The 20,994-nt window shown below is 42.4% G+C and overlaps 1 protein-coding gene across 4 annotated transcripts in view; it reads right to left on the minus strand.

Moving 5' to 3' along the window:
* The window catches only part of RP1 (RP1 axonemal microtubule associated), a 183,530-nt gene that overhangs the window by 20,227 nt on the left and 142,309 nt on the right, over positions 1 to 20,994 (minus strand). For all 4 annotated transcript variants that reach the window (XM_083747507.1, XM_083747509.1, XM_083747508.1 and 1 more), the window contains 6 exons: positions 19,750 to 19,882; positions 17,203 to 17,354; positions 13,505 to 13,757; positions 11,953 to 12,191; positions 3,129 to 3,255; positions 1,839 to 1,987 (listed from right to left, as the gene is read on the minus strand). In XM_083747507.1, coding sequence (XP_083603633.1) covers positions 1,839 to 1,987; positions 3,129 to 3,255; positions 11,953 to 12,191; positions 13,505 to 13,757; positions 17,203 to 17,354; positions 19,750 to 19,882 — 1,053 coding nt within the window. The remainder of the gene's footprint in view (positions 1 to 1,838; positions 1,988 to 3,128; positions 3,256 to 11,952; positions 12,192 to 13,504; positions 13,758 to 17,202; positions 17,355 to 19,749; positions 19,883 to 20,994) is intronic.

The raw sequence follows: 20,994 nt of genomic DNA on the forward strand, positions 1-20,994 counted from the left end.
CAATGTTTTAAATGTATTTTTTATTCTTGTGAAAGCTATCCCAGTTGTGCTTTTCAAGCTGGTCTTTGACCATAATAAAATTATGTTATATTATGTTATCAAATAATGAAAACAAATGGTGTGTATGTGTGTGTGTGTGTGTGCGCACACACACACACACACACACACACACACACACATACATGCTTAGTTCCCTTATGGTAACAAAGGGGAGTATAAGAAAAATGTATTAATTAAATAAACCCATGACCTTGCACTGAAATTCAACCCACAATTTCAGCACACTTCTGAATTGGCATGCAGTATTCCATGTCTTCCAATTCAAGGGCTATAATATATGGAAGGATCTGTTTAGCTATGGGTGCCCTATAGAACTTCTGCCTTTCTTTCTAAATCAATGCAGCCAGCCCTACTCCTCCTGTGTCACATGACAAAATGCTTTTGATGCTTAATGGAGTTTCAAAAACAGTTACCGAGGTGATAGAGTAGTGGAGGCTGCTGTTTTGGGTTGCCTGTTTTTTTTAAAAAAAATCCATAAATCTCACTGGGTATCTGCAACCTCATGTGCATGCCTAAAGGACCACTGTGGATTGTGGCCTTTTTCCAGAAGAAGGAGGAAATGTCCTGGCATGTTCACAGACAGTGAATCTGTAAAGGTCAGTAGAAAAATCCCCCGGGGTGTGGCCCAGCAAACTGGTTTAGTATCCTAATGTTGAAGAAAGGGGTTTGTGGCTTCATGAGCTTACGATCCACCCATCACCGGTATATTTTAAGAAATACCAAGAAAGAGACAAAATTATCCTATTGAAAGTACTCATTAAATTGCAGGTAATAATTTTATTTTATAATATTGTCTGCATATGTAAAGTATTGCTCAAGGTAGTTTTCTTCGTGAGAAGCTGAATCTTTTAGAAGCTTGAAGGCAGCAGAAGGAGATGAAAATAAAAGTGCATGCAATAAAGAAAATAATATATTACCACAATTTAAAGCCGTGGTATAATTACACAGGCAAAGACCTCTCTCATGACATCTAATTAGGAAAGCAACTGCTTGGTAGAATGTGATTCATTCTCCTTTGCATGTAGGGGAATGCTTTCTACTATACGTAATCCACCAGTAGTAAAGAGCAGGTTTACCCTTACAAAAACAATCTATAATCTCACATACAGCCATGACAAATTTTATAGAGGAGTCTGCCCTCCAGACATTTTGGACTACAACTCCCCTCAGTACCAGCCAGCAAGACTAGAGCTGATGTGAATTCCAATCTGAATGTGTGTTTTCAGGATCCATTGTATTCCTATAATTGTTTTTTCATTCTGAATTTTAAATTGTTGTAACCTGCCCCAGAACCTGCTGAAGGTAAGGTAATAAATTTTATAATTATAATAATAATCCAAAACATCTCGATGTATGCTGAGGGTCAGGGTGTACCGCTGGGCAGCCCAATTGGATTGCACACGCGCGGCAGCCTGATCCGACACCGTGTGAGTGGCAGCCATACGGATGCCATGCGCGAGTGCCAGCCCGTACGGATGCCCGTGCGTGAGCGGCAACCTGATTGGGCTGTGTATGTGTAACAGCCTGTACGGATGCTGTGCGAGCATCAGCCCATACAGATGCAGCAAGCGGTGCCCATACTGACTGCGGGTGCACACATCGCTGCTCCACACCTGGGGGGAGGCAGTGGCCCATCGTGTCACACACCTCCTGGGTGGCACCCAGGGTGGCCCGCTCCCTCTGCCCCCCCTTCGTATGCCACTGTGCATCTGTAGTTTCTGTAATGCAAAGCATTACAAAACAGGTATTGTTGCAAGACAGTACACCTGGCAACCTACCTTCCCCTTGGCGAAAATGTCCTTTCCATTCCTAACTAATTTCCTCTTGCCAGTGTCTCCCATGGATCCTTTCAAAGTGATGTACACATCTGAGTCTGTTCCTGATTCTGGGGAGGAGTCCGTTGAGATGTACAGAACATACTGTTTAACTGCAGAAAAAACAAGAGGTATTGACTCTCACTCTATAAACACATACAAGTTAATAGCACTATCCTTTTATTAGGAGACTGCTGGGTGGGCCTCAGTTTGCACAGCAACTGGTAGGACCTCAGGGAGGAAGCCTTGGGATTGGTTCCTGAGCACTTTTTACAATACTAAGGGTGGCATGTAACTAAGTTTTGCTCACAGTAGGCACACTGAAATTAATAAGCAGGAGAAAGGTAGGTCCATTAATTTCAGTAGGTCTGCTCTAAGTTGGCTGCTACCCTAAGAGCCTTTCTGGAAGCCCCTTATCACTCCCAGGCAAAAAGGCAGGGTGTGTGCATATGAGTGTGCTGGCCATGTGCTGGTCTGGAGGATGAGTGTGTGAGTGAGAAATGAGGTTGTCCTTGTGGGATAGTAGTGAAAAAAGACATGCTGCAGACATTTCCTGCAGCATTGCTAAGCCCTCTTGGCGGTCAGGGATTATACACAAGAGCATCTTCTCCTCTTCTAGCTCTTCTTCCTTGAATAACTTGTTTGTGTGTGTGTGGATCTTCACAAGTGGCAAGTCTACTGGTCATAGAGCAACAGAAGAAGTGGCTTTTACATGGATTTACAATGCTGGCATTAGTATCCACTCTGCGTACTGAGGACTTACTGAGCTATTCCCAGCCTGTGAATGGTAATTTTAGCTAAATGTTGCACAGTAAAATAAGCAGAACTATAAGATTTTCCCTTTTCTGACTTTGCCAATTCTCATGTGTCACCAGCAGCAGCCTTTCTTCAGGCTGTAACAGAGGAAAGCATGAGATGCAGGGCCACCCCATTGGCTCTGCTGAGAGATCTGCTCCATAGGACTTCTCCTCTCCCTGAATTGTTTCTATTCCAGCTGATCAGAAGCACCACTGAGGAAATTGGTGTCAGTGTTTTCTTATTTTCCTCTTCCCTACTCTTCCCATTTTCCTTTTTTTGTTGTGTATTTTAAATCTTTAAGTCTGCAGGGACGTGTGTGTGTGTGTGTGTGTGTGTGTGTGTGTGTGTTACAAATCTGATGAAAGCAGCTCTGAGTGCCCTTTTGGCTGAAGAGTGAGGTAAAAATGCTTCAAATGAAATAAACAAGCAAACAAATCTGTGTGGCAATTAACAAACCTGCTAAAAAGTTGCAGCCAGCTGTGAGAACTGGAAGTTCAGCCACTGTGCTTCCTTCAGCATCTGAAAAATCTTGGACACACGGGAATTCCAGGATTTGTTTGCTTTTTCTGTGCTGAAGTTTCACCTGTACAAAAGGAGATATGTATAGATCAAACCAAGCTCCATGTAGGCCTGTAGTTTCTTTCTGGGAAGCTCACAAACAGGGCATGAAACCAATGGACACATTCTATGGCAGGGATGGGTGGACCCATGTTCTCCAGATGTTCATCATCCTTGATTGTCAGCTTCATGGGCTGGGGCTCCTGGGATTTGGAATCTAGCATCATCTGGAGGATGAGAGATTTTCCAATCCAGTCCTATGGTTTGTCCCCAGCTGACATACAGAACTCCAAAGCACTTGAAGACAGCAATGGGGTCTACATCAAATTAGCATCTTCCACGCAGACACAACCACGTGGCAGTCATATTGTGAGAATCAGCCCTAAGTCCCAGACTCCAGCCATCAGTTCAGATCACTTAAGCTCTACTGGTTCAAAACTAGAGCATGCTATATCCTAAGCATAGTTATTGATTATCTATTGTCTACAAATAATGAGATATTGAAACATTAGCCATGGTGCAAATACAAGCGTTGAGCCACAATTTCAGGCAGCGGCATAGCCGGGGGGGGGCACCTGGGTGCATTTTTTAAGGGGGCACACCTAGGTGCCCCCACAACAGGTTTCCTCATTGAGAGAAGTCATGCCTGGGCCCACCCTTTGGGGCTGGGGCAGCGGTAGCACTGGCTCCTTCTCCCTAGGGCTGCCCTGGGCCATCTGAATAGAAGAGGGAGGGCGCAGCCATCAGCTGGCCACAGCTCCACTCCTGGGTCAGGCCTGACCTGGGTGACCCGGGAGAAACTGGCAGTGTTGCTGCCCCTCTCCAACGCTAGAGGGAACTGCAGAGGCAGCTTCCTCAGATGGTGGCCCAACACTATGAGCCGGCTGCAGCTCCACCCCAAAGTCAAGCCTGAGGCAGCACCCCTCTCCAACGCTGGGACCTGGTGCACAAGGGAGCTGTGGAGGCAGCTTCCTCGCATGACAGCCCAATGCTACAAGGCAGCCACAGTGCAGAAGCAGCGGGCTCTGGTGGGTGTGTGTCTGCCCCAGGTGGTGATCGCAGACGCTGCACCCCTGTATGCAGGGGGCATTGCCACCAAAGGCAGCACAGAAGAGTTCATCTCCCTACATATATAATACCATCTATCATCCTCTGAATGTTTGAATCAGTCCAGCATTTGCAGGAAAAAACATTCCTTCCTGTAAATACTTATGAAATGTGCATTTATCACCCTCTGTGGAGGATGTTTCTTGAAAACCCTACTTTAAAAATGACTTCAGAATACACTGTGGAAAACATGGTTTTGTAAGAGCTTTAAACAACAAACCACACACACACTCCAATATCCAAAGTTTGAGTAAAGCAATAAGTCCATTGATGGGTCTGCTCAGAGCATGACTTCATTGGATATCACCTATTGAAAGTACCGTATTTTTCCATCTATAAGACGCCACCATCTATAAGACATTGGGGGGGGACTCCGATTTAAGAAAAGGGGGGGATCTATGTATAAGATGCCCCCAAATTTTGGACATTATTTTTTTGGGGGGGTGAACCTAGTCTTATACACGGAAAATACGGTATCTAATATTTCATTTAGACCCAATATATTTTGTGAAAATGCTGTTGGGGGAAATGGATTTTCTTGATTTTCATTTCAATCAGGGTTTTGGCCTGGTTTCGGAACAGAAATTGCTTTCGTCACCCTATGTGATGACCTCTGTTGGGAGAGAGAGAGGTAAATATGTGCCTGTTAATTCTCTTCAACCTCTCAGACCTCTTTTGATATCATCAACCATGGTATCCTTCTGGAGTGGCTGTCTAAGTTAGGGGTGGGTGGCACCATTTTGTGGTGGTTCCAGTCCTATTTGGAGGTCCCCCCCCCCCCGAGGGTGATGCTTGGGGAGTGCTCTTCAGCCCTGTGGAGCCTTCAATGCGGGGTTCCTCGGGTGTGCAGTTCAACATCTACAAGAAACTGCTGTCTGGGGTTAACTGGAGTTTTGGAGTATGCAGTCAGAAATATGCTGATGACACACAACTCCTTTACATCTACAGGTGAGTCAGTGGATGTCCCGCTGAGCTTTGCCTCACCCAACCTTCTCCCTGCAACTATTGGCTACTCTTGTACACTCTTCCTTTGTGATTTCTGCTTTCTTTCATTTCTTATATAGTCCCTTCTTCCAACACAGCTCATCTGTAAGCTTTTTATGCGGTTTATTTTGGTGCCTCCCACTTTTCTTTCTTGTTGGAATTGCCAGCCTTTGTGCCTTCAATAGTTAACCTTTAAGAAACTCCCATCCATCTTGGACTCCTATCTCTTTGAGTGATTTTGACCATTGGACTTCACCTAGTAGTTCTGTTAGCTTTTTGAAATGAGCCTCCTTAAAGTCCAGAATGTATGTTCAACTACACTCAGATTTCCCTTGCTTGTGTATCACTTCCTCCCAAGGTTCTCTGTACTTTCACTTCATTGATCAATTCTTCCCTGTTGGTGAGGACAAGACCCAAAAGATATGACCCTCTTTTTGCATCTTTCACCTTCTGGGAAATGAAATCATCAGCAGAGCAATTTAGAAACAATGCAAGACTTTCAATTACAACTATGAATTAAAAGTTATTCCCCAGAAGCATTTTGACTTTTATTTTGTCAGGGAAAATTCCTTATATTTTCTGCAACACAGCTATTTTGCTGCAATTGATGACGTTAGCTTCAGCATCCTAGACATACTTGGAGAGGCTGTCACTTTGGTGCTCTGCCTCTTTCCTGGGATGTCAGTTTACATGGCAGGTACTTTTGTCAAGGCATTGTCACTGTCTCCCTTTGTTAGTTGCAAGACCAGAATATAATAGACAGTTTGAGAATATGTAGATATAGAGCCATGTTTTACTAGGTAATATTGAAGTCAGCACCTTGGTGTAGCTGATCCAAATAAATATATGAGAACGTTTCTTACAGCTGCCGATTAGCTACTGAGCCATGTTCAAGCTCTAAACAACTTAGGACCAGGATACCTAGCAGGCCAACATACCTGGCTGATCACTAAGATCTTCAGAGGAGGCTTTGCTGACTATACTATGATCAGTGGAATGTCACCTTGTGATATCTAGAAAGCAGGCCTTCTCAGTTGGTAACACTCACCCACATGCAATCCAGGAAGTGGAAACAATAGCTACTTTTAAGCACATGTCATGTCCCATGATAATAGATTTCTGTATATATATATATATATATGCTTTCGTAGATTTTCACGGGTACAGGAATGCAGGTTTTGGTGTCCTCGGGTGTCTTCCCGTGTAAAAGTTGGGGTGTCTAGGCGACGTTTCGACGAGGTCTCACTCGTCATCTTCAGGCTGGTGCTTTCGGCTTCTTGTTACTGGAACAGAGCGGGATCTCAATGTTTGAGTTCCTATAAATACTGTAGAGGGGGTGTGGTGTCTAGCCTCCAATGTTCTGGGCAGAGAGGAAGTTCCCAGGCTAGTGTGCCTTTTCTTCTTTTGTTCCTTAATTACTTGAGAGATACCTTGAGTGATTTCTTGAGTGATATCCTGAGTACCACTTAGGTGGGTCATTAGGTGTGGATTAGTTGCTAAAGTCTTTGTGTCTTGACCTCTTGAACTTTGTGAAGAGTTTTCCTGAGAAGATGGCTGTATTGCACTTAGTTGTGCTTTGGCTTGGCTTCGTGTATAGGGGCGAGCTGTGGTTTTGTGGCTTGTGTCAGCCAGATCTGTGTAGGGATTGCAGGGGGGTGCAGCATCCGGAGGTGCCACCATGGATTGGCTACTGGATGGTGTCAGTAATTCATCTGTGGAGAGGGTCTGGGTTTGGGTCTGGTGTGGTTGATTGGTGTTGGCGTTCTGTGTGCCTCTGGATCTGGTGTCAGTTTTTGTGGGGAGGGCTAATTTCCAGATGTCTGGCAAGCGGGATGTGTCGTCACGCTTGTTCATGTTGTGAGCGGAACATCACCACAAGAGAATAATCATGGAAGCCATCGAGATAGAGAAACACCCTCACATATATATATATATATATATATATATGCATATATATATATATATATATATGCAGGTTTTGGTGTCCTCGGGTGTCTTCCCGTGTAAAAGTTGGGGTGTCTAGGCGACGTTTCGACGAGGTCTCACTCGTCATCTTCAGGCTGGTGCTTTCGGCTTCTTGTTACTGGAACAGAGCGGGATCTCAATGTTTGAGTTCCTATAAATACTGTAGAGGGGGTGTTTGCTTTCGTAGATTTTCACGGGTACAGGAATGCAGGTTTTGGTGTCCTCGGGTGTCTTCCCGTGTAAAAGTTGGGGTGTCTAGGCGACGTTTCGACGAGGTCTCACTCGTCATCTTCAGGCTGGTGCTTTCGGCTTCTTGTTACTGGAACAGAGCGGGATCTCAATGTTTGAGTTCCTATAAATACTGTAGAGGGGGTGTGGTGTCTAGCCTCCAATGTTCTGGGCAGAGAGGAAGTTCCCAGGCTAGTGTGCCTTTTCTTCTTTTGTTCCTTAATTACTTGAGAGATACCTTGAGTGATTTCTTGAGTGATATCCTGAGTACCACTTAGGTGGGTCATTAGGTGTGGATTAGTTGCTAAAGTCTTTGTGTCTTGACCTCTTGAACTTTGTGAAGAGTTTTCCTGAGAAGATGGCTGTATTGCACTTAGTTGTGCTTTGGCTTGGCTTCGTGTATAGGGGCGAGCTGTGGTTTTGTGGCTTGTGTCAGCCAGATCTGTGTAGGGATTGCAGGGGGGTGCAGCATCCTTCCAGTTCATAGAAACAATAAAGAAGCAAAACCTACATCCTAATGACCTACTTGTGAGCTTCGATGTTGTATCTCTCTTCACACAAGTGCCCATTAATGAAGCCTTGACAGCTATTCAAAACAAATATAATCCCCCCGAATACATCTTGGACCTGACCAACCACTGCCTAACCAACACGTACTTCATCCACAATGGACAAAGATACAAACAGATAGAAGGAGCACCTATGGGATCACCCCTCTCACCGGTCATCGCAAACCTGTACATGGAACACTTTGAAACCAATGCTTTAGACAAGTCAGAACACAAACCCAAACTTTGGCTCAGATATGTTGACGACACCTTTGTAATTTGGCCACACGGGAAGGAAAAACTGGATAGCTTCCTCACACATCTCAACAACTTACACCCCAAAATACAATTCACTATGGAAATAGAAGCCAACAACCAACTTCCCTTCCTTGACGTCCTAATCTACAAAAAACCTGATGGCTCCCTAGGACACACTATCTACCAGAAAAAAACACACACCAACCGCTACTTACATGCACAATCACACCACCACCCTGCACAAATAAACTCCGTAGCCAAGACTCTCATCTCCAGAACCAAACGCCTGGCTGACAAAGACCACTTGACAACTGAGTTACAGAATCTCTCAAATGTGTTAATTGCCAATGGATACCAGCAAAACAGGATTACGAAGCTAATCCAAAAGGAAACACCCCCCAAAAACCAAGACACAGAAGAAAACAATGGCATGGCCCTCCTTCCTTATATCAAGGGCACTACAGATAAAATTAGCAAAATCCTCCATAAACACAATATCAAAACAGCCTTTTGCACCAACCAAAAAATAGCCAATATCCTCAGAAACCCCAAGGATAAAATCCAGTTGGAAAACCAAGGGATCTATGAAATACCCTGCAAAGTCTGCCCAGCCACGTACATTGGACAAACAAACAGACGAATAAATGCACGTATCGCAGAACACAAGAATGCCGTCAAAAAAGAAGAAAAAACTTCCTCTCTTTTCCAACACATGAAAGAAACAGGACACGAAATTAATTTTGCAGATTCCAAATTGCTCTTTAACACGGAACATCACCACAAGAGAATAATCATGGAAGCCATCGAGATAGAGAAACACCCTCACAACATGAACAAGCGTGACGACACATCCCGCTTGCCAGACATCTGGAAATTAGCCCTCCCCACAAAAACTGACACCAGATCCAGAGGCACACAGAACGCCAACACCAATCAACCACACCAGACCCAAACCCAGACCCTCTCCACAGATGAATTACTGACACCATCCAGTAGCCAATCCATGGTGGCACCTCCGGATGCTGCACCCCCCTGCAATCCCTACACAGATCTGGCTGACACAAGCCACAAAACCACAGCTCGCCCCTATACACGAAGCCAAGCCAAAGCACAACTAAGTGCAATACAGCCATCTTCTCAGGAAAACTCTTCACAAAGTTCAAGAGGTCAAGACACAAAGACTTTAGCAACTAATCCACACCTAATGACCCACCTAAGTGGTACTCAGGATATCACTCAAGAAATCACTCAAGGTATCTCTCAAGTAATTAAGGAACAAAAGAAGAAAAGGCACACTAGCCTGGGAACTTCCTCTCTGCCCAGAACATTGGAGGCTAGACACCACACCCCCTCTACAGTATTTATAGGAACTCAAACATTGAGATCCCGCTCTGTTCCAGTAACAAGAAGCCGAAAGCACCAGCCTGAAGATGACGAGTGAGACCTCGTCGAAACGTCGCCTAGACACCCCAACTTTTACACGGGAAGACACCCGAGGACACCAAAACCTGCATATATATATATATATATATATATACTCTTTCATTGCTATATTTTATTATATTTAGTTTTAATATTTTATGCAAACTCTTTAGGGATCACTGTATTATAAACTAACTAACTAACTAAATAAATAAATAAATAAATAAATAAAATGTCCAAATATGTTAGAGAACAATGTCACTCCTCTGCATTAGAGAGGAAACAGGTTTACTCCAGCCCTTGGAAGGACTGAAGGAACGCAAAACACAACCATTCAAAGACATCAGCTGGAGGTGGAGTATAGCCAGCCACTAAGAAACAAAGCATCTTTTTTCATCCATCCAAACTAGGGATGGGAAGGCAGTAGCCCTGCAGATATTGCTGGACTCTGGCTCCCATCAGCCCCCCCAGCCCCCCCAACCCCTTGGCTCAGCCAGTGGCAATCATCACAGTGAAATCATACTACCATAGTGAAATCGGTAATTGTGTTATGTAATAACACTTCCTTCTGTCTTCTTAACCACCTGCCAACTACTCGGGGAGTGACTCGGGGAGGGAATCTTTCCAGCCCCCACCATTCATGCTTGTTTGTTTTTAAAAAAGAAAACATTTCTACCCAAATAAATTTTTGATGCATACTATGGAAGCCGTAATAGTTCTGCTATAAACAGATATGAATATTATGTGAATAGTCTGATATGAGACAAACAGATCTGAGCATTATGTTACATAAGACTGTTAGATAACTGTTGAGCACAACTAGAAGATGCTTTCTGAAAATCACATCCCTTTAAATAGGAATATGTGTGTGGGGAGGGGGAGTAGGTTTGTGAAGGATAGCTGGGGACAGCTCTACAATACCTGTATTTTTCAACTGCTCAGAGGCAGACGCAAGGCTTGCCAGTAAAGTGTGGCTGAGAAGACAGCCTGCTGGTGGACAAGATAGGCAGCTTCCTCTCTGTGTGCAGAAGGCAGATAGGAAAAAGGGGAGCAGGGGGACAGAGTGGAGGTCTTGTGGGAGAAAAAAATGAATTCACACGACCCATGTGTGTGGGGTAAATAACAAAAGAATTGGCTGGGCACATAATATAATAATAATATAATATTTTATTATTTATACCCCGCCCATCTGGCTGGGTTTCCCCAGCCAATCTGGGCGGCTCCCAACCGAATATTAAAAACACAATACAGCATTAAACATTAAAAACTTCCCTAAACAGGGAATGAATTCAAAATGTGGGGCTAAACTCATTCAACAGCAGGAGAGAGTCCTCAGTAGCAGAGTTAAACTCAGAAAAGTTAAGCAGCAGTATAATGTGGAAATATAGACCTTTTTATCCCATTTAGTTCACTTGCAAAGTGCTCTTTTTTACCCCTCTTGTAGAAGTCACAAAGTAAGTTTAAAACACTTTACTTACAAAAAGTTCCAAAAGTCAGATCCATGCATTTATCCAAGCAGCAGCAAACACAGAGAACACAGGCAGAATATTAATGAGTAGGAAATACAGAAAGATAGCTTTAAACAAGCAGGCAAGCAAGTGGGGAGGCGTGAAGCTTCAGGCTACACCTAACCAATGCCTTGTGGCTGGGAAGCTGACTGGAATGAGGCTGGAGGAATCTGGGGGTCTAGTGGGCTATGCCTGAAGAAAGGATTGCTCTTGAGTCCCTGAAGTGGAGATGCACTGACACAGAGCTTATTTGCCTCAGCCTCCAGAGAGGTAGAACAGTCCTGCAAGGGAAAAGCAAGAGGGCTCCCCACCTCCTTCTGCATGCTAGTAGGAAGGAAGGTAGAGGTAAAGCCAGCCAACAAGGAGCTGTTGGACTACCTTTACTGGATACCCAAAAGTTACTGAGTGAAAATTCTGGCTGACTATTGGAGGGGACTGTCTAAAACCCTAATCCGGGAGGCAGTCTTCATGCCCTGGGGGGATCTATCTTTCTTGGGGTGTGAAGTGTGCTGTAACATTTAATCCCTAATAAAAACCATGAACAGAATATCCTAACGATTTGTGGCCATTTGTGCAAAAGAAGAGGAACGAGGGAATGGGCACGGGGGCCTTTCATTTAGCCTTGTCCCTGGAAGCCCAACAAGGTTATATAAAGAAGCTTTTTCTTCCAGTATAATATACAAATGCATAGTTAGGATTTACCTCACGACAATGCCACATTTCCCCATCTGTGTCTTCTACTTCCAAGCGAACTTTGCATATCATATTAGACTTCTTATCCAGCTCCAGTGTTGCCTGATAAACCTCAGCCCTCTGAAATGATCCTTTGGGAATAAAGACTGAAGAAGATGTCCCTTTGTCATCACAAACCGTAAGAGTCAACTTAGGGTTCATAGCATTGCTTGAAATGCCTCTAGTTGTAACAGTGACATCCCAAGTACCTAGAAAAGCAAATCAGTAGGAAATAACAAATTGACTGTAGTGTTGCAGAAATCTGAATTTGCTCCACAATTTTGAACTTTTGTTAGCCACAGAGTACATGAAATAAGCCAACAGTTAAACCCTTGATATTTCAATACTAGCAACAATGCCGTGATTGTTAATCATTTATATACTATTCTGAATTTGTACATTGTTTTATTATTTTAACAGTGTTTCTGCTCATATGATATCAATGGGATCAAAAACTGCTGAGAGACCAAGCAAGAAGGACAGAGTAATACTCTGCATGTTCCAGGGCTCATCCGGTCTTATGCTTGTCCCGTGCCTAGAAAGGATGGGTCTGAGCAGTTTCCCCATTGCCCCACACTTTCTAGGCACAGGTCCAAGTGGTTTTGCCCTTGTCACACCACTTTCCTCTGGAGAACTAATTCTTTAGCAATAAATTGGAGCAAGCATCAATCTGAAGAAAACCCAATTGACATTTGCTCCTATTCAGTGCTAAATATTGCATTTCCCCAGGGGAAAATGGTGGGGCAAGAGCAAGTAGGGATGAGCCGCTGCTCTCAATGCACTTCATCATCATCATCATTTATTATTTCTATCCCACCCATCTGGCTGGGTTTCCCCAGCCACATCAGGGCAACCAAGGTTGATTCAGTGGTAAAACTGCTCCTAAACCCAAACTGAAATGGATCCAGATAGTCTGTAACATCCAGGAACTGCTGCTACTGCCTCACCAACACTCTCTCCACCCCCTTGACCAAGAAAGGGGTTTGTGGGCATGTTTCAGTTCATCACATTTTAAAACAACATTCCTAAATGGGGTTTACCTTTACTTTTTTACCCTAAATGGGGTGTAGGTGAGGTAGAAAATACTGCTAGAACAGATTAGATATATCAGAAATAGCTTCAGATACAAGAGCCTTTGGTCTGTCATTCATCATGCCTGAAGAAGTCTCCTTTTTGTTTTTCTCTTCTCACCACCTTCTGTTGCATCTAATCCCCAAATCTAATTTTAAATCATTTCTTATACTTCTTAGTCTCTGTGTATCGCTCTCTCTCTCTCTCTCTCTCTGTGTGTGTGTACACACATATTCATTCACACACACACACACACACACACACACACACACACTAACTGTATTATCCCACTTTGCAAAATGCCATGAGGATGCATGAATGATGTCACTTAGAAGAAAGGTATATTATATTTGAATAGCATTTTTTTGTTTCAACAGACCCATCCCTGAAAGACAAAATAAAATCTATCAAAACAGAATCTTTAATATATTTTTATAATTTTGCATCTCACCATGAAAATTTTCAGCCAGCTTCTCTTTCCTAACTTTTCCAAGAAGTTGCACCTCTCGTTTCACTTTTCCATCATCAACTCCACTGTCCAACCATTGCTGGCACAGGAATACATACTGGTCACTATTCTTCTCTGATTCTTGTATCATTATTCGGTCAAGGTACCAACCCGCTCCATAACCAGATCTATTGTGTTCCACAACCACTTTGCTCAACATTCCTAGATCTATTGCTTGGACACTGAAGGTATTCAACTATTGGGGAAAGAAAATAAAGCAGGGCCAACATCCACTTAATAAAAACATATTAAACATCGCTCAGTTCAACTACTCTGTTAGAAAAGAGAATCGTTTTCCTATTCAGTTGTTCCTTTTACTGGTACTTAAACGCAAAACTGGTTCAATAGCTTTTAGATACCTTATTCATATGCAGAGGTCTTCTTGTTCAGAGACTAGTAGAACTCTGTCCTGCCTAAAATGCTTTTGGGAACTTGAGATTGAGATACATTTATTAACTAAATGATTCCTATAGTAATATTTTCCAGCAGCATTCAAAGTATGCAGCTGTTGCTGTTAACTTTACAGGTAGACCACAGTGGCTGAACAGTATGTGCAGCATAAACCCAGCAAATCCATAGCTGTTTCAGGATTTAAACTCATTGGCCAGCTCCCTGTCTCTGGTATTTTGATCTAAATTGATGACTTTCAAACTGTGTTGTTTGGAACCATGGAATTCCTGCAAAGGTTCCTGAATTAAAGTATTAGTAATAGTTCAATTTCCACCGCACAGCTTGTCATACAATACAGAGCTGCAGGGGAGTTCTGGGTATATTCAAGGATATACACTCAGTTCACATGGGCCATTAGGACTCTTCAGTATCCCGTATGGACCCTACAACACCCCCTCCCCGATTCTTCTGCAAAGGTTCTTTGGCAGGAATCATGAAATGAGAAGGATTCCATGGACACAGAAAGCTTGAAAATGACTGGTTCATACTAATACCATGCATGATTTTCTCCATCTACTCAGCAGCAACTCTGGGAATGACAGCACAGTGCAATACAACAAATCAACCAATTTGTGTGTGTGTGCTTAAGTTTTACTCCTTATAGTGTTTCAAATTCTAAGTATAGATGGCAATGCTAACAATGGCCATTTAGACTGACCACAGAAAGCTATCAGTCTTCTGTGCATGAGAGTTTGATAAAGACAAGGAAATGGTGTGGGGTTTTTAGTGCAAATGAACACTTCTAATACTATTCTAGCTTCCAGTAAACAACAGTGCAGTAGCAGCTGCAGAGATGCATGTTGGGATGAATAAATTATATTAGAGGGAATGAATGTGTGCCCATTTGAGAGAGAATATGAGCGGGTGGGTGGAAGTATGGGCACATGTGGGTAGCATGACGACCAGATGGATGGAAGCAGCAGCAGCAGCAGCAGCTATAATTTTACTTGTTGACAACTTCTATACAATGAGACAAAGAAGAATGAAAAAAAAAATGAATAAATTAAAATAAAATGGAAATGCTTTATGGTTTTAAAAATCAGATTCTTACACATATCTTTTGGTCCAGGTATATTCTACAAATACTCCCGGGAAATGTAGCCTGGAGAATATAATTTCAACTAGAAAAATAGAATTTCTGACATTTTTACCTTCACATATTTATACTCTTCCAAAAAACAGTTACCATGACAAAGTACAGCTCTTAATGGGAAGTATAAAAAGCCCCAAATAGTCAATAGTCAAGAAGAATGTATTGTAAATAACTTCTGGAACATTGCACCACTTTTGATTTTGTTATTTGAAATGGCAAATCTTGTTATGGTGGCACACTATATGCAGAGTTGTACATAATAGGCTATACCAGCAATATTCATCTTTCTTTCCTGTTAGTACTTTTCAGTTTGAAATCTATCATTAATACCTTTCAATAGGACAATAAATCAAAGTCCTCCGGAAACAGTGGTCAAAATCACCCCATTGCTATCAATGAATTTGCCTTATGATGCATTAAATTACACAGCCAGAATGTATTTTTGTCCTATGTTATTTCTCCCTTTGTGTAAAGACACATACACTTCATTGGAAATGTAATTGATGAAAAGCAAAACCATTTTATTAAATTGGCTCGCCTGATTTAGATTCTGCTTTAGTTAGGCAAAATGACAATTTCCTACTCATTTAACCCATTAAACCAATGAGAGCATTTAACTAGAAAGATAATTACTTAAGCAATATAAACCAGCTTCATTCACTGTGATTTGATTTAATTGAATTGCTTCATCTTCTTCTATCATACAGTTGTGACAGCTACAAGCAGTAAATTCAATTTAGGCTTATTAATGTGGCTGAATCAGATTCTCAATTTTTGGAAGGGATCTCGTGAGTCATGTAGCTCAACCCCTGCAGCAGCAGGATTCACTACACTGACAGATACTTATCAACTCTCTTCTTTTAAATCTCTAGGAAGGGAAATTCAACAATTTTCCTGTGCAAGTTGTTCAATTGCTCGGCTGTTTTAGTGGTTACAAAGGGCCAAACTAGCCAAGGCATTGCAGTTCTGTGATCAGATATTCCATCTCTTCGCATTTCTTTTAAAAGCAGCAGTGAGATATCTGCATCGGATTTGGACCCTGGATTTCTGTTCAGAATTATATGCAAATATCTAATATCATAGGCACAATTCACCAAGTACTGCTGCTGTTCAACCTCAATTTATTTCAGCAGGTCTTGCATTAAGCTCCCAGACAAACCCCATTAAATGAATGGAGGTTGAACTACAGCAGTGCCAGTTTACATTTTATATGCATGGTATTTATTTCTATACACATTCCTTAAGAGAAGTGATTTGTATAGGAAAGAGTCAATAGAAATTAGAATTATGGCATCCTGTGCTTATAGTTCCAGGAATATTCCCTTAAGGCTGCAGCTGTAAAGCTTGAGAGGCTCTCCTTTCTCTGTCATTAAACACAGTTGTTTCAGCAGGGTATTGATGCACATCACAGTCGTCTGCAAATTGTATTTAGAATCCTTTAAATATATAAGGTTATCTTAATATCCTCAGAGTCCTTGGGAGCTATGATATGGGAATTCCTGGAGTGGCAAGAGATTTTCCAGTTGGCATGCAGCTACCCTGTGGAATAGCAGCTGAAGAAGCCAGATCTGTCTTCATGGAAAGCAAAGGAGATGCAGATCTGAATGGGGAAATAACTCGGGTCTGGATCTGGACTTGGTCATGTTTAGAACAGACTCACTGAAAGAGCCCCAATGGCTCCATCTAGCCATGTCTAGGTCTGGACCCAGTCCCCTCAGCTTTGCAACTTCATGACTCCTCCAAACCCCCATAAACTTGTACAAACATTCCCAGAGCTCCTTTATCCACCTCTTTTTTATTTTTTTATTCCAGCCCTTTGGTTATTGAATGGTAGAAGGTGGCTATTTCTGACAGCATCAGCACTGCTAATTTGCCAGCATTTAAGAGTTGTTTTGCATGTGTGTTTTGGATGTGGCAGCTCCTTTTTCTTCAACTTTCGCAAGCAATATAGAGAGGGAACACCTCTTGAGGGTCTTTTCTGCATTTTTCATGATTGCACATAGCAATGCCAGTGAAAGCAGAGCTTAAGGTAGCTGTGTTGTGAACACTCTGATTGAAGTTTACAAAGCCCCTCAAAATAGACAAATTCTAAGCCTACCTGACCCTTTGCAAAGTATGCACATGACTCTGAACACCTAAGTCTTCTTTTGTAAGAATCCCCATTCTCCCCAAATATTGTAATGAAGACATCTGCTTCTGTTTCTGATGCAGGAAACGTTCCTGTGTGGACACTGATTGAGTAAGTAACCGCTGTGGAAAAAGATAAATGATAGAAAATGTGACAAAGAAACTATGAGAAGCATAAAATTAATATGTGTGTAAGAAATAAAACCAATAGTCCTATATCCTTCCTCTTTCATAAACAAACCACACAGGACCTGCTTTATGAACTTAAGTTATGAGAAAAATCACTTATCCAAAAACAATAAATTAGTACCCAAACCTTGCTATACACACCACCAATTTATATATAAGAACAGAGTATTTTACTTCATTGTTTGTTTTTTGATGGTTGGCTGAGAAATGGAGAGAAGGAGTAAAGGGGAGCAATCAGACAAACCAGAGAGCATTTTTTTCTGGGTTTTTGGGGGAGTGGCTTTTGGGGGTCAAACTTCCATGGTCATGAACACAACCGCTTCTGGCACAACAGAACACCATGACGGAAACCAGAGTGCACAGAAACACCATTTACTTTCCAGCCGCAGCAGTACCTATTTATCTACTCACACTGGTATGCTTCCAAACTGCTAGGTTGGCAGGAGCTGAGACATAGCAATGGGAGCTCACCCCATCGTGCAGATTCCAACCGCCGACCTTACAATCGGCTACTTCATCTATTTTTAGTAGACAAGCAGTTATGCTTTAGGGCAGCCCTCTACAGGTAGACTCAGAAGTAAGTCCCACTACGCTCCATGGGACTTACCCTCAAGTAAATTTGTATGGAAGTGCATATTTAATGAAAACAAGCAGGTGTACAAAAGAGTATTTATGCATTTGCTTCTATTTCATCTTGGTACTTATCTTCCTTAATTCCTGATTTACTGTATCTCCCCAATAACATCCCTGCTCTCAGTATAATTTCTTGCAATACACCACACATGTGCACACTTCCAAAACCCATAATACATGGCTACTAAAAAGTAGTTCCACTTTTTAGCCCAGTGTTACAAGTTTATAGCATTCTGCTTATTATTCAAATATGAACATCAGATCTATACAGTCATTCCTGACTAGAACTTTTGTCACCGAACGATGTCAATATGACTTAAAAGTGCAATTAAATGAAGCTTGATTCATTTCTTGCAGAAGCCAAGAGAAACAAATCCCCTTTTTTCATATTAATTGCAGGACTTAACTCCAGTTAGCATCTATTCATTGCTGCTGATGTTTCTGTAGAAAAAAAGAGTAAAGCTAACAGGGCTAAAGCCCTGCTGTTTGTTCCAGATCAGCTGCTTTCCCTTTGAGCCTGCCAGTTAGATAATTGCTGCCACTACCAATTAAAGTGCTATGAGGAAGTAGCTCCACTCTTCACATTGATCTGCATTAATATTATTCACTACAGACAGAAATCATCATCTAGTATGATGCCTGGATGACAACACATAGTTTTGTATTCGTCTGCATAGTAATGCATACATCTTTAGGCAGCATGACAGAACAATTTTTAGAGCAGTAGCTGCATGAACTCTGCATAGCACTGTGCAACTAAATTTGCTAATTTATCAGAGTTTGAGTTGGGATGTGAAGGAAATCACTTTTAGTGAGACCCAACAGAACCCTTCATTTCAGATGTAATCCTGCAAGAGTTAGAGGTGCTTAAAGTGAGATGGACAGAACATAATTACTTAAATAAAAGTCCTACTTAATTTAATGTAACTTAAACATGCCTTTCTCCAAGTTTTTAAACCCAGTTAAACCAGATTGCCTGGACTTAAATATTTTATTAAATTTGTATACTGCCCTTCATCCACAGATCTCAGGGTGGTTCACAGCCAGATCCTCAACTGGGAGAAGCCAGCATGGTATTCCCCATACATTCCAAGTCCTTATTCAGTTCTTAGCAGTGCAGGCAGAATGTTATCTGCATTGGGAGTGCTGGTGGAGGTTTTAATCGACCCCGCCCCTCCGCATTCCGTCTCGCACTCCCAACACTGACAAGATAGTTGCATATTAGCACACTAATTGAAGCTTTGAACTGCTGAACTGGATTGCTGGGAAATCGAATGGGAAAGGGGTGTGGGTGTGGGTGGGGGTGTGTGTGTGTGTGAGAGAGAGAGATAGAGAGAGAAGGAAGGAAGGAAGGAAGGAAGGAAGGAAGGAAGGAAGGAAGGAAGGAAGGAAGGAAGGAAGGAAGGAAAGAAAGAAAGAAAGAAAGAAAGAAAGAAAGAAAGAAAGAAAGAAAGAAAGAAAGAAAGAGTTGAATGTCTATGTGTGTGTTGAACAAGTGTGTTAATGGCATTGCCCATGACTGGCCATCCCTTCTGGCACACAGCCAAATGTCTACCCACCACATGAGGACCTTAGGAGCAGGAAGGTTGTTCACCTGCTCTAGAATAATGTATAGCCCTTCCTACCATGTTTTTCACAGAGGTAATTTCTGGAAGAGAGCATTTAGTTTTGCTTGTTCTGTGGTTGGGAAACATACCCTTAAGTGGTGCTTTATCTGGTCTGACTGCTGCTAGCTCTGTCACAGTCTCAGATCCATCTTCTTCAAAAAGCCATTGGTTTAAAGGGTGAAAGCCCAGTTCTTCTTTAGTGTCCAAGTCTTTCATCCGGAGCTGCAGCCAAGAGGACATGGAGGACCACAGATTAGAACAAGCCAATTCCTACAAATGCCTCAGGATTCAGTTTCATGACTCCTATACAGTAAGAGCACGATTTTGATTTTTATTCACAAAAGGAGGCAAATTTGTTCCAGCAGCTCCACAGGCTTTCATTGCAAAAGCTGAGAACCAGATTTTGTATGGAGCCTCAATCTCATTTCCTGGGCTTAGATTTTCCTTAGAAGGAATTCAGTTCTTCCTTAGAGCTGTAGTTTTTACAGCTAGTACTGTGTTGCTAGTACTGCCATGAACTTGAAAATTGGACTTGTCTCATTAAGTAGATTGTCATGGATGCTCTCTATTCAATGCTGGCTCCATTGCCTTGCCAATGTCTCTGTTGTAGCAGATGTTGCTAGATTCTTTTGTGTCTACATGAAAAAAATGAATCAATGAGGGGTGGGGTTTTTATCTGCTATCTTTGGATCTATGTGTGGTTATATAATAAAAGATATGGATACGCAGGAGTCACATGCATCACTAATGGGCCATTTATACCACCAGGTCCCTGTGCCTGACTTGGTCTAACAGATATATGCAATCCAGCAGTGGGTCGAATGGTCTGCATGTGCTGTAGAAGGAAGTGAGGGGCAGATGGGGCTCATGAACCTGGGAAGGTAGCCCATCTAGGAGAAAGAAAATTTTGATCCTTGTATGCCTCCTTCCAGCAACTCCTGCAGCCAAGCTGGTGCCAAATGTATTACTCTGCTTTACTTTGGACCACATCAGCAAGACCAAGAAGGGGTCTTGTCGTTGGGGCTGCCCAGGACCTCCGCACACACTTTCCAGGCTTGCAGTTTGACTTCACCCCTGGAGGTGCACACCATTGTCTCTCAAGACAGGCAGATGCCAACAACAATTCCCTTATGAGGCAGTTTTCTGGCTGATACTTCTAGACTCTTTCTTGAGGAGTCTAATAAATCTACTAACGTATATATATCTTAAAGCTGTGATATCTCTTAATTTGCTATTATTGTTAGCTCCTACCTCAGGCATCCCCAAACTCAGCCCTCCAGATGATTTGGGACTGCAATTCCCATCATCCCTGACCACTGATCCTGTTAGCTAGG

This window comes from Podarcis gaigeae (genome assembly GCF_964106915.1).
Source record: "Podarcis gaigeae genome assembly, chromosome: 7".
In the NCBI taxonomy this organism is placed as follows: domain Eukaryota; kingdom Metazoa; phylum Chordata; class Lepidosauria; order Squamata; family Lacertidae; genus Podarcis; species Podarcis gaigeae.